General features: G+C 38.3%; 1 protein-coding gene across 2 annotated transcripts in view; it reads right to left on the bottom strand.

Annotated features, from left to right (window-relative positions):
• The window catches only part of CCSER1 (coiled-coil serine rich protein 1), an 852922-nt gene that overhangs the window by 425618 nt on the left and 413070 nt on the right, over nt 1–14234 (bottom strand). For both annotated transcript variants that reach the window (XM_034440484.3, XM_060686954.2), the window contains exon 8: nt 7319–7402. In XM_034440484.3, coding sequence (XP_034296375.2) covers nt 7319–7402 — 84 coding nt within the window. The remainder of the gene's footprint in view (nt 1–7318; nt 7403–14234) is intronic.

The following is a 14234-nucleotide window of genomic DNA, read 5'->3' as shown; positions in this document are numbered from 1 at the left end:
TCAAGTCATATTTATCTAAATCTGCAAGAGGAATCACCAGTAAAATCACCCAGGTCTCTTAAAGCTAACATTCTATCTTCTGACATCTTAACAGAAGACAAGCATATGCAATGCATTATTATTCAAGTAATGTTAGTCACAGTGTAACATCTCTGGAGGCACTTAAGGGCAGCCTTTTATTGCTGGTGCACTCCTGCTACATTATTCCTATGCAGATATGTCGAAGGGAATCAGCATCAGAACGCAAATTCCTTCCTGCCTCTGAAGGCATGACAATTATTTATCTGCATCCGGCACACCAAGTGGTGCAAAAACGCCAGCACTTTTGACAGAGACTTTAAACTAATATGCAGAATCACCTCCACAAGTGCAAGAGAATATTAAAGATTCTATCTCCCTGTCAGCTTTTCATCAAGGCTTCAGAAAGCACAAGGAATCGGAAATTAATCCACATTGTGTTTTTCATTGGATGCTGTCATCTTCCCACTCCGGAGTATCTTGCAGAGTTGACTTGTAGAATAATTGCTGCTGAGATAAGCCTTTTTCTGGACTATGTGCAATTAATTCTCTCCCATAAAAAGAGGGGAAAGGAATTTGACACTTTAATAATGTTTAAGCATACCTAATCTCTTTCTTTTTCTACTCAGATGTTTCTTAAATATGAAGAAGAAAAGAAGAATTGAAATTACTTAAAGCTGTCTCTTCTTATGTAAATCACTGAAGAACCTGTAATAATTTATCATAAACACCCAAGATGAAATAATAGAAATCAGGATCAGCAAGGAATTACCATAAAGATGGCTGCACAATATAATTGCCCTGAATATAACCATTACGCTTATCAGAGTCTATCATATTATTAGAGAGTCAAAGCAAGACATTTAATACCATTTATAAAACATATGTTGAACTAAATTTACTTCTCTAATTTATCTATTTTATTATAAAATTGATGTGTCCCCCAATTTTTTTAAATAACTAATTTAGAATAATGCTCCTAGGAATTTGAGGTAGAGATAACATAAATGAACGTTTTTATAAAGGCTGAGAATATGTCCCAATACAAAAAGGAAATGATTATTTTAGAAAAGTGTATGCTAATCTTAACAGCATAATGTTTTACAAATGAAATGGTAGTGAGTCATAGGGATTACCATTAAAACCAAAATATCCCTTCAAACATATTACGAGGGTAAACAAAAGATAAACCTGAGATTGTCTTTACTCTCAAGAAAAAAAAAACAACACCTTATACTGTAGATGTTTTCAAAAAAAAAATCTAGTTAAAATATGTTAAAATAAAACAAAATAATGAAACAAACGGCTATTGTGCATTTCCCAAGATTAAAGGTAGGATTCCACATTCTATTGCATATGTTCCATCAATTTATCATTACAGATAATCCTCATTTTATGATGAAAGTTGTGACCACAATTTTCATTGCTGGCAAACGTTGCAGAAAACAACGTGTGTTCATCCGGTCGTATGTTGAGCATTTGAGAGTGAATTTTCCTTGCAAACCTGGTTTCTGGGCTAATTGCCAACTCTTGTAAGCCTTTATCTAATCTTTGGAATTTCTGGCAGGCTGTTAAGGACATTTTTAGTAATAGCCTGCATTTGAAAAAGACTGTGTTTGTAGTAAACGGAGTTGTTCGGAGTTTTGTGTGTGCTACATTTCTTGGGTTCCATAGCTGGGGCAGAACAGGTATTAAGTCACTTTTTTCAATGTCACTGTAACTTTGAATAGTTGCTAAGCAAATAATTGCAAATTGAGTATTACCTACATTATGTTTTCAAAGAAAGCAGTTGTAAAAGATACACATTTTTTTCTAAACAAACTTAAGAAAAAAAATTCAGATAAGGAATCAAACTCCACTAACTTTTAAAAGCCAATATGTTATATCCAATTCCAAAATTGTCTGATAGATTTTAATTTTGCACCACACATACCATAATAACAACTGAAAGTTTAGTGTAAGTTTCTAAGAGAGTGGTAAAGGTTCCCCCACACATGCATGATAGTTGTTCCTGACTCTAGGGGGCAGTGCTCATCTCCGTTTCAAAGACAAAGTGCCAGCACTGTCTGAAGACATCTCCGTGGTCATGTGGCAGGCATGATTAAATGCCGAAGGCACACAGAGCTGTTACCTTCCCACCAAAGTAGTCCCTATTTTTTTACTTGCATTTTTTACGTGCTTTCATACTGCTAGGTTGGCAGAAGCTGGGACAAGTAATGGGAGCTCACTCCATTACGTGGCACTAGGGATTCGAACCACTGAACCGCCAACCTTCTGATCGACAAGCTCAGCGTCTTAGCCACTGAGCCACCGCATCCCTCTAAGAAATTGACTCCCCGAATATTGTGAGAAATCTTCCATGACAACAGAGCAGCTGGTAAAATAAGGGATCACTTGCACTTCTTGGATTATGTAGATTTCCAGAGAGGATGCTGAGATGCAGAATCTAAGGGTTGCTCTTCATCATTCTTAAGGAAACTCTCAAGAGGACTGCAACTGCTGAGAAGCAGATTCTTACCTGCTATTTCCATTTAAAAGAATCAGGTTGGACATGATGGAAAAAAATTTTTTTTTCTCTACTCATCAAAGGTTATACTACATTAAAAACAGGTAAACATTGCTAAATAGCAATAGCACTTATACTTTATAGCCCTCTCTAAGCGGTGTACAGAGTCAGCCTATTGCCCCCAACAATCTGGGTCCTCATTTTACTGACCTCGGGAGGATGGAAGGCTGAGTCGACCTTGAGCTTGGTGAGATTTGAACTGCCAAATTGCAGTCAGCCGGCAGTCAGCAGAAATAGCCTGCAGTACTGCATTCTAACTACCGCGCCACCACATCTCTGAATAAGCACATTGTGCTTCCATAAAATATACAATAGGGATGAATGATGAATATGATCATAGATTAAAATTCCTGGAAGGTACCATAGAGACCATATAAACCCAGTGCAAGAATCCACTACTATAAAAAGGTAAAAGTTCCCTTCGCAAATATGTGCTAGTCATTCCCGACTCTAGGGGGTGGTGCTCATCTCCATTTCAAAGTCGAAGAGCCAGCTCTGTCCAAAGACATCTCCATGGTCATGTGGATGGCATGACTAAATGCCAAAGGCTCACGGAACGCTGTTACCTTCCCACCAAAGGTGGCCCCTATTTTTCTACTTGCATTTTGTACATGCTTTCAAACTGCGAGGTTGGCAGAAGCTGGGACAAGTAACGGGAGCGCACCCTGTTATGCGGCACTAAGGATTTGAGCTGCTGACCTTTCAATCGACAAACTCAGCATCTTAGCCACTGAGCCACCATGTCCCTTACTATAGGGTCCCTGATAAATCCAAACTCTATTTAAACACATCCAGAGTGCTTAAGTGCTTTTCAAGACAGCCAGTTCCGTTGTGGAATACTGTTGAATATTATAAAGTTTTCCTGATGCCTAACCAAAAACTGCATCCTTGGAATTTTCATTGAGTGCAATCTTCTGCATGAAGTCCAACTCGATTGTGATTTTTTTTTTAATCTGCTGTTTAAGAATTTCATAGCTGAAGAATTCTTATAAATAAAAAATATCTCCAAAAATCCTTTGCTTACTATAAACACCAAAGCCCCTGGTTTTATGTCATCCTTGAAGAATTATGTATTTTCTATCCAATGGAGTAAGAATCTATCAAGAAGCAGGAACTTGCAAAAATAACGTAGTATACTTTTGGAGTAACAACATTTTCAGATATATGCTTTGGACAAGATAGGCAGAGTATCAGTTTTACAATGACATTGTACAAAAATTCACCAGTCTGTAAAAGATTAATCTCTACTTCATTGTGTTATTTAATCTTATTTGGTATTTACATAATACATGATTCTTAATATCTTTTTTTAAAAAAGAATGTAGAAAAGCAGTATTCATTTCAATTTTGAGGACAGTCTGTTTCCATTCTTATAACATTTTTTCTTGGCAAACATTGTGCATTTTTTTATTAATACGAAACTGAGTATGTTTGTCGTGTAGAAGAGCCTTGGTGGCACAGCAGACTAAAGTGCTGTTAAGTAGCACCAGCTGCCTGCAATTACTGCAAGCTCAAATCTCACCAGGCTCAAGGTTGACTCAGCCTTCCATCCTTTCGAGGTAGGTAAAATGAGGACCCGGATTGTGGGGGCAATAAGCTGACTTTGTATAAAAAAGAATACCGCTTTGGGGGGGGCGAAAGCCCTACTAAGCAGGTATATACAAAAGTATGAAGGCTATTGCTTAACGCATTGTAAGCCGCCCTGAGTCTCCGGAGAAGGGCGGCATATAAATCGAACCAATAAATAAACAATAAATAAATAAATAGAATGAAATCAGATTCTCGATTACAACCCTGATTTGATCACAAATTAGAAGCATCACTTTTAAACTAAAGCTGGTTACTTATCCTCAGTTCTCATGAAGCCTCTTCGTGAAAACGTCACGAAGGATTCTGGATGGTCACAACAACCAGACAAAAAAATTAAAATCATATCATATCATATCATATTTTGTGTACTAAGCTTAGGTCAGACCATAGGCGGCGTAGTTCTAGGTTGTCCAAGTCCAAAATTTCAAGCCTGGTGGCATAAGGGATTCTACTGCGAGCAGAGGAGTAGAATACTCTTCTCGTGAAACACCTCTGGACTCACTCAATTGTATTAATGTCTGTTATACAGTGTGGATTCCAGGCAAATGAGCTGTATTCGAGAATTGGTCTGGCAAGGGTTTTGTATGCCCTGGTTTTAGTTGCTGCCAGATGGGACAGGTACACAAGGTGGTGTGACAGGAAAGGCGTGACATGAGTGTGGAAGCTGGGGTAGCTGCTGCAGATGGGAAAAAGTGGGTTAGAGCCCGGGAAGAAACTACACAAGTGCAGTGAGGCTCAAGAAGGATGTGCAGGTGGAGATTTACCCAAGCAACTTGTGACATTTCCTGCCAGCTTCCCCACTGACTTTAGTTGAGGTATTTGCCATAGAAGGTTGCAAGATCTTATAACCATGGGATGTGGCAACCATTGTAAAGTGCTAGGCAGTTTCCAACTGCTCAGATCATAATCATGTGACTGTGCGGATGCTGGGATGACTAGAATTTGAGAACTGGTCATAATCACAATTGGCTCTGAAACCCACCCAGATTTTTTCTAGATACGATGAGAATGCAATTTGTCCAGTCTAAGGTATTTTATATGCTTCTGGAGAAGCTAACCACGGCACAAAACTCTTATCCTGTTCAGGCAGATAGAAAAAAAATAAGCAAATAGGTACATATATCTCAAACCATCACATACAAAAGTGTTTGCGAACACTTCTGAATGTTCAACATTTCTGAATATTATTTAAAATGTGATCCTTGTGAGACAAAAGGCAGAGCCATACGCTAGACAACCATTATAAAAAAGTACCATAGCACAAACATGGGGAAAGGGGTAAGAAGCGTGTCAGAAGAGTTTACTGAAACATAAAGGAGGGAAGAAGGGTTTTCAAACTTGCAAGATTCTGTTACTGTAAGCTTACAATAAAAGTAGTATCAGTTCACATGATTTGTGCTTCTTGACTGGAGTACCTTGGAGGGCTGATATCAATCTTGTCAAACTGTCAAATTGACTCAACACAAAGAATCAGATGCCTTCAAACTGATTAGAACATTCCAGGAAACTTTTGGACATCAACTCAACTCATGAATTCATATATTCAAAATGGGTTCTGGCTAATTCATCTTCCGTACTATTTTCACTTTTAACAACAATTTCTCCTAACGTGACTGTTTTATCTAGTCATTAGTGTATCAGATACATAATTAGAGTTTTGGAAGTACACCAACAAACACGCCTTGAAATATATCTCTGTAAGCCTTAGACACACCGTAGGAAAGATACTGAGACCAAAAGTGTCTTTTTTTTCTCTTTTTACTAAGACAAAAATCTATTTGTCTTTTTACTAAGACAAACAATTTAAAAATAGGTCGGCATAACACTCTTATAACCAGCTCGATAATATTTTAAATCAAGATCTAATTATGTATTTGTTCCATAGGGAAGCAAAAGAAAATTAACTGTCCAGTTTGGATAAATGAAGTGGATTGTCAGTTTTACTGCCACTGATGTAGTTGCTTTACTTAATAATTCATGGCTTATATTTGACAGATACCGTTGAGCAGACAACCTCAGCTACTGTTCTGATTTTCACTGAAAGGGTATCTCAGTCAATGGAAAGTGGGATGTTTTGTACTAAGTTTTCTCGAAAGTTTCTTTCCAAGAGCCATTCTTCTTTTCTGCACTTAATATATGTGTGTGTATGTATGTATGTATGTATGCATGCATGTATACACACACATATACACATACAAATGTGCATGCATGCATGCATGCATGAACAAGGCAGACTTTCATTCATTCATTTCTGTATTTTTCATTCACCAAGATTCCTCTCCAAATTAAAATAAGCAATCAATGTATGCTCTCACATACTGAAAACCACATGGATATTTAATATAAATTTACACAGGAGTATCAATAAATTCTCTTAATTAGAGGAACATACCTAGCAGTTGGTCAGAACCAGTGGTGGGTTGCCTCTGGTTCACACCGGTTCTATAGAACCGGTAGTAAAACCGGCAGGAGGTTCCGCCCATCGACCCCAACATCGTCAAAATGATTCTGCGCATGCGCAGAAGAGCCCACGTGTGAGTGAAAAAAGTGTGCGCGTGGGGCCCCGTTGCAAACCGGTAGTAAAGGTAAGTAGGACCCACCCCTGGTCAGAACATCAGTTGATAGTAAACTTTTATTTTTTCTGTTCTTGTTTCAGTTCCAGTTTTCAGTATGTTGATAAGATAGTAATTTAAACAGTTTTACTAGCAGCAAGTGTAAAGTGTACACTGTTGTATGAAAACCTAAAAAGCTACTGAAATTTACACTCTGTATACTCGTGTATTTCATGCAGTGGGAGCAGGGGAAATACTTTACGGAATGATTATATCAATAGAGACACCCGCAAATCAGCATATGGTATGTAACCATCAGAATATTTGCAATGTAAAATGCACAGAAAATTGTGGCTTGTCTTACATCAGGGATTAAAGGAAACTGTCATTGGAGGCTTCTAAAACAAACAGCCTCCTTTGACTTACCTGCAAAATTGCCCTTTCAGAAGTTGACACGTTCTCAGTTTCAAAATCTGCCTAATATGACTCTAATGTAAGCATATATTCAACCTCTGTTTGTATTATCCCCAGACAATAATCTTACCAGGTCTAGTAAATTCCAAATAAGAAACAAACATTGTTAGTCACTTACCAGCTCTTCACATAGTTGAGAAATGAGTTCCTCTTTCTCTTTTAGTTGCAGTTTCAGAGTCAAGCATTCATCTTTCATTATATCCTATAATAACATCAAAAGAGATGTTACAAAGGGCTTAGCACTTTTCCCCCTTGCTCCTCACAAGAAAAGACAATGTCACACTGTGCCAAATAATTACATCCAAGTAATGAATCTTGGGGCTCCCTTTTCATGTGTGATATTTCTAATAGCATATTCTGTTAGTAATGCAAATATTGTAACCTAATGCTGCTGAAATAAAAGCATATTAGGCAAACCAAACTGTGAATGGAATCCTGTGTGATAAGTCCATTTGGTTAGTGTGTCATTCTTTTAAACCCCTGCAGCAGAGGTGAAATGCTCCCGGTTCGGACCGGATCGCCCGATCCGGTAGTGATGGCAGTGGGTGGTTCGGAGAACCGGTAGCAAAAATCCCTGCCGCCCCCCCCCCCCATGCCCAGCTGAGCCACACGATCATCAGAGGCTTTTTTTTTAACCTTTAAAAGCATTTTTTCTTCGGCCAAAAAATGCATTTAAAAGTTAAAAAAAAAAGCCTCTGATGATCGGGCGGCTCAGCTGGGATCGTCAGAGCCTTTTAACGATCCCAGCTGAATTGCCTGATCGTCAGAGGTTTATTTTTCTTTTAAAAGCAAGCAAAAAAAAATGCTTTTAAAAGAAAACAAAAGCCACTGATGATCAGGCAACTCAGCTGAGATCGTCAAAGCCTTTTAAAAGCATTTTTTAAACAAACTCATTGGCCGAAGAGGTTGTAGAAAAAATGCTTTTAAAAGTTAAAAAAAAAAGTTGGCCATGCCCACCCAGTCACATTACCCCCCCCACACCAAGCCACGCCCACAGAACCAGTAGTAGCAAATTTTACATTTCACCACTACCCTGCAGTGATCTGTGGATGAGAGTGTCCAATTACACAGCCAACCTTGCTCTGGCTTTCTTTTTGGAAAGTTATCGACGTAAACAGATTTATTAGTTTGTTTAATAGGGAATATAATAAAGTTTGCAATAAAATGTCGCAAGTGGAACTTGCCAAAATATTTTGCAAAGCAAAGTGCTTTCTTTGATGTAAGATTCTGTGCAGGCAGCTTTGCCCTCTTCCAGATTTCTCCATTCCTCTATGTCACTGATATTATTTTTTTTCCCCATTTCCCAAGGCCAGGCTTTACAAATTACAGATTTTACAGATTAACAGAGTTGGAAGGGACCTTATAGGTCATCTAGTCCAACCCACCATTTAAGTAGGAGACCCTACACCATTTCTGACAAATGGCAGTCCAATCTTTTCTTGAAAGTCTCAAGTGATGAAGCTCCCACAACTTCCGAAGGCAACTTCTGTTCCATTGGTTGATTGTTCTCACTGTCAGAAAGTTTCTCCTCATTTCTAGATTGAATCTCTCCTTGGTCAGTTTCCATCCATTATTCCTTGTCTGGCCTTCAGGTGCTTTGGAAAATAGCTTGACCCCCTCCTGTCTGTGGCAGCCCCTCAAATATTGGAACACTGTATCATGTCTCACCTGGTCTTTCTCTTCACTAGACTAGCCATGCCCAATTCTTGTAACCATTCTTCATATGTTTTGGTCTCCAGTCCCCTAATCATCCTGGTTGCTCTCCTCTGCACTTTTTCTAGAGTCTCAACATCTTTTTTATAGTGTGGTGACCAAAACAGGATGCAGTACTCTAGGTTGGTCTTATTTGGGCTTTATAGAGTGTTATTAGTACCTCATTTGATCTTGATTGTATCCCTCTATTAATTCAATATATGATTGCATTGGCTTTTTTGGCTGCCGCTGTACACTGCTGGCTCATATTTAACTGGTTGTCCACTAAGACTCCAAGATACCTCTCACAGTCATTGCTATTTATTTATTACATTACCCCAGAAGGAAAGGGGATATACCATGCATTCAACTGCCACTTCCCATTAAACTAAGCCAAGACAAATTACTTATTTAAAGCCTTTTCTCTCTCTGATATTAACAGAAATTAGTTATGAAAGCAGGAGAGGAGGGGAAATGTAGGATTTTTTTCCCCCTACTGTTGTTACTCAATTGTGATCTCTGCCCTAAGAGCCCCGCTGTCAATAAAAGTTGTCTTCTGCATTCAGAGAAGTTCACAGGAAGTGTAGCTTGCAGAAATAGCCATGGGATCCAAAGATCTATACCAAATCACATGCAAACAGGACACTGGCTTCTGTTTAATGGAATAAGACACGACAATAAAAACCAGAATGCTAAATAAGTTGAACTATTTTTCTCAGAGATGCACAACACAACATACATTGCACACTAATATTAATTTGACTACACTGTACTATATGGGATTTGCAAACTGTTAATGAAATATATCTTTTAAAAAAAGCGCCAAAGCATTTAGTTTGTTGAAGAAATACTTAAGAGAAATATCGCCCAATAGCCTATCACCAGAAAACAACTGAGAAAGAATATAGTGAAATGTGTAGGAACACTTGTGTACATATGAGCCGAGACACTGACTACAATATAGCAACAGCTCTATCAAAAAAGCAGCTGGGGTGTGCAGGGAAATGTATGTCTACCTTTGAAAGAATTAAAAAATAGCAAATACCAGAAAATCTGAGGTGAAGAACAGGTTGTAATTTTAGAGCTGCTGTCTCTTAGCCATTACTGTCAAGTGCATCGCAATTTGTTATGAAAGCTTTTAAAGCAAAGGAGAAAAGAAAGACGTAAGAACATAGATTCCGATTTAGGCGATGGGTAAAAAAAAATACTGTGAAATATGAAGTCCACTACAGAAATTTGTCAGAGAAACTTGTCTCCTAAAAATTAGCCACAGGAGATAGGATGAGGGGTGCATTGCAACTGTCTATGATTTCACATCTGACACACCATAAAAAATAATAATAATCAAACATCCACCAAAGAAGCCAGCTGTTTTTAAACATTTTAAAAAAAAACCCTCAACCTCATATGTGTCAAAGGGGTTTTAGCAAAGTGCAAGTAATCTGTAAAAAGAAGATTTAAAAATAGGCGGTACCAACTCCCCCCCCCCATAAGATAAATGTAACGGTAAAGGTTCCCCTCGCAAATATGTGCTAGTCGTCCCCAACTCTAGGGGGCGGTGCTCATCTCTGTTTCAAAGCTGAAGAGCCAGCGCTGTACGAAGACGTCTCCGTGGTCATGTGGCTGGCATGACTAAACGCCAAAGGCTCATAGAGCACTGTTACCTTCCCACAAAAGGTGGTCCCTATTTTTCTACTTGCATTTTTTTAACGTGCTTTCGAACTGCTAGGTTGGCAGAAGCTAGACAAGTAACGGGAGCTCACCCCGTTACGTGGCACTAGGGATTCGAACCGCTGAACTGCCGACCTTTCGATTGACAAGCTCAGTGTCTTAGCCACTGAGCCACCACATCCCCATATCATTCAGCAAATGTGGAATCATTCAAAGTTTTGCCTTCATTTGTGAAATTGAGAGGATTCAAGGATTGAAGAATGAATGTCATTGCCGATAATAAATCCTTATTGCCACTTCTTGCTATGACTGCTTTAATGTCTTCTGTACTGCTGAAGAAAGGGGACAGTTTTGCTTCTTGTCTGTATCTAAGAGAGAACTGCCCAGATTCTCCTGTGGGAGGCCATTTATATTTAGTTAATAAATAAATAAATCCTCTGATTTGGCTTTGTAGTATAGCAATCAGATGAAGCCTAGCATGGTTTCAGGAAGTCTTCACCCAAACCTTAGACACACCTGGAGGAATATCTGAGAAAAAGTTAAAATCACATGATTCTATGGTACTTCAGAATTACTTTTTTCCCCTCAGATACAGGGAAAGACCACCACCAAAGGAAAAAACCAACAATATTTCAGACATCAACTGCCAGCAGACTGAAGATCAGTGGTGAAATCCAATTTTTTTTACTACCAGTTCTGTGGGCGTGGCTTGGTGGGCATGGTGTGGCTTGGTGGGCGTGGCAAGGAAAGGATATTGCAAAATCTCCACTCCCCACCCCACTCTGGGGCCAGCCAAAGGTGGTATTTGCCAGTTCTCCGAACTACTCAAAATTTCCGCTACCGGTTCTCCAGAACCTGTCAGAGCTTGCTGGATTTCACCCCTGCTGGAGATCCTATATTTTCTTCACTTCAAGTAGCACTGAATCCTGGAAGCGTTGCTCAATCGTTATCCAAAATCTTGAATCTACAAAGACTGAGATCCAGATACAGCTGTTGTATTATTATGCAATATATACCAAGTTTAGAAACTGTTCTGTATAGGGCAAAGTTATTTATTTTCACAGTGAATAGCATAAGACATTATTAATTTCCTAAAGGCATGTTTAAACAACCAGCTGGGCAAGCAAAGATATAACTTCATCTCCTTCACACATCTCATTCTGTATTCTCAATTTATCTATGTACACTATTAATGTTTATCCGATGCTTTAAAATGATTTACTACTATCAACCAAGACAAAAATCTATTATTTCTCTTGCTCAGTTATTCAAAACAACCTAAAGCAAATAAGTTCCCTTCACGTTTTATTTTCAAATAAAGGGTTTAACTTAATAGCTTTCCTCAATTGCATTTTTTTTTAAAATTCAAAGAAAAGTATATATTTAATTGACTTATTTTATCCAGATTTTCTATATTTCTATACCTTTTAATAGGTCCTAGTAGTGGATTTCCTGAGCAAGAGTGATTCGATTAATGAGCTCATTATAATTCATTAAGGAGTGTTGTGTGGATGGCTGCCTACTTTAATTAGTTTTATTACAGAACAAAATTGCTTCATATGCCAAGCTCAACGACAAACATGTTTGGAAAACATCAGAGAAGTAATCAGACAAAATATGGACCATTCATTAGACAACCTGTCTAAAGTCATTAAGAGCAAGAAGAATGTGAAAGTGACGGACATTCCAACATTATTAAGTATATTAAATATTTTTTTTTATATTAAAACAATTTTTCAGATCTAATGATTCTGGGACAAAATGAGCAGCCACAATTCTCAGGACAGGAGTTCCTTCGTTACAGTAAAGGTTTTTGATATGATACAGGAGTTGTTCTTTCCATAATTATAGCACATGCTGACAGCTGAAAATTTAGAATATCACATTTATTCAGATAATAATCCCTAATGTAGCTCTTCAATGGAAAATTTAATTAGTAATTGGAAGCTTTACCCACCCCTCAAAAAAGTGTGCAAGTGTAAATTTCCCATTATTGTGTTGGCCATTCAAAAACAAACAAAAAAAAAAAAAGGCAAGGATTTCTTGAAGAAAAGAGCCTTGGTGGCGCAGCAAACTAAAACTGCGGTTAAAGTAGCACTTAGCTGCCAGCTGCCTGCAATTACTGCGAGTTCAATTCTCACCAGGCTCAAGGCTGACTCAGCCTTCCATCCTTTCGAGGTAGGTAAAATGAGGACCCGGATTGTGGAGGCAATAAGCTGACTTTGTATAAAATAGGACACCGCTTGAGGGGGCCAAAAAAGCCCTACTAAGCAGGTATATACAAAAGTATGAAGGCTATTGCTTAAAGCAGTGGATCTCAACCTTCCTAATGCTGCAACCCTTTAATACAGTTCCTCATGTTGTGGTGACCCCCAATCATAAAATTATTCCTAAGACCATTGAAAATATGTGTTTTCCGATGGTCTTAGGCGACCCCTGTGAAAGGGTCGTTCGACCCCCAAAGGGGTCCCGACCCACAGATTGAGAACCACTGGCTTAAAGCATTGTAAGCTGCCCTGAGTCTCCGGAGAAGGGTGGCATATAAATTGAACTAATAAATAAATAAAACAATTGAATCATTCAGTTCTCTATCTGAAAACTATCACAGAAATGAGTGGCTATGCTGAGAAAGTTTCAGATGTTTAAAAAGGCATAAGATTAGAAGCTACCAGTTAAAATGGGGAAAAAAAGATTGCTAAAATGACTACTTTTTTTTCCCCTTCTGGCAAACAAGCAGTAGATTTATTCTTTATCAGACTGATACATCCAATCAAAAGAAAGTGCCAAGAAAAAGAGGGGGAAAAATGTAGAAAGCTAGGTAGAAACGCAACAAGAGCCCAAAATGAAGTCATAGCAAGTTTAGAGAAATGTTTATTATGGCTGCATATTTTCAGAGAGAGATTTTATATACCATATTTTTCGGAGTATGAGATGCAGCGGAGTATAAGACGCACCTTAGTTTTTGGGGAGGAAAATAAGAAAAAAGCTGATTGGCAGGTGGATCGGCCTCCTGGAATACCCCCAACCAGCTGTTCCCAGAGGTGAATTTTAGCAACAGGTTCCTTGGTTGTGAGCACTGTGCCTTGCTTTTTTTCCCTGCCTCTGAAGCCTCCGAAACAGAGGTTCAGAAAAAAAGCCTCTGAAGCTCTGTCTAGGGTTTTTTTTCCTGAAACTTTGTTTCTGATGCTTTTTTCAGCCTCTGAAACCTCCGTTTGAGAAGCTGGGTGGGGCTACATTCAGAGTATAAGACGCATCCAGATTTTCACCCTCTTTTTGGGGGGAAAAAGGTGTGTCTTATACTCCGAAAAATATGGCATTCTAAATGTAGCCATTGATTATATGAAGGTTAAAAACTCACTGGAATTAAATCTTTAATGACCTGTATGGATGATGCATTTAAATTTCTTGATAACATTCTATCCTTACAGGTGGGTTTCATTTCTCCTTTCAGTTTTCCAGAAGAATTTACTTATTTAACAAATGAGAAATCCCACTGGCTGAGCCCAAATCTTTAAGATTGTCTTAATCAAGTCTTTAGACCATGACCATACAGTATTGTTATTATCCAAGGCTATTTTGGTCTTTATTATGAACATAGAAAATAAATTTAACAAAAGCCTGTAGAACATTCAGTGAACAATATGGATTTTCTTAAGGGGTTTCTCTGAATA

This window comes from Pantherophis guttatus, chromosome 8, assembly GCF_059756535.1.
Source record: "Pantherophis guttatus breed Tessera chromosome 8, ASM5975653v1, whole genome shotgun sequence".
NCBI lineage: Eukaryota > Metazoa > Chordata > Lepidosauria > Squamata > Colubridae > Pantherophis > Pantherophis guttatus.
The sequence above is the reverse complement of the archived record's forward strand: the minus strand, read 5'-3'. Positions and strand labels throughout refer to the sequence as shown.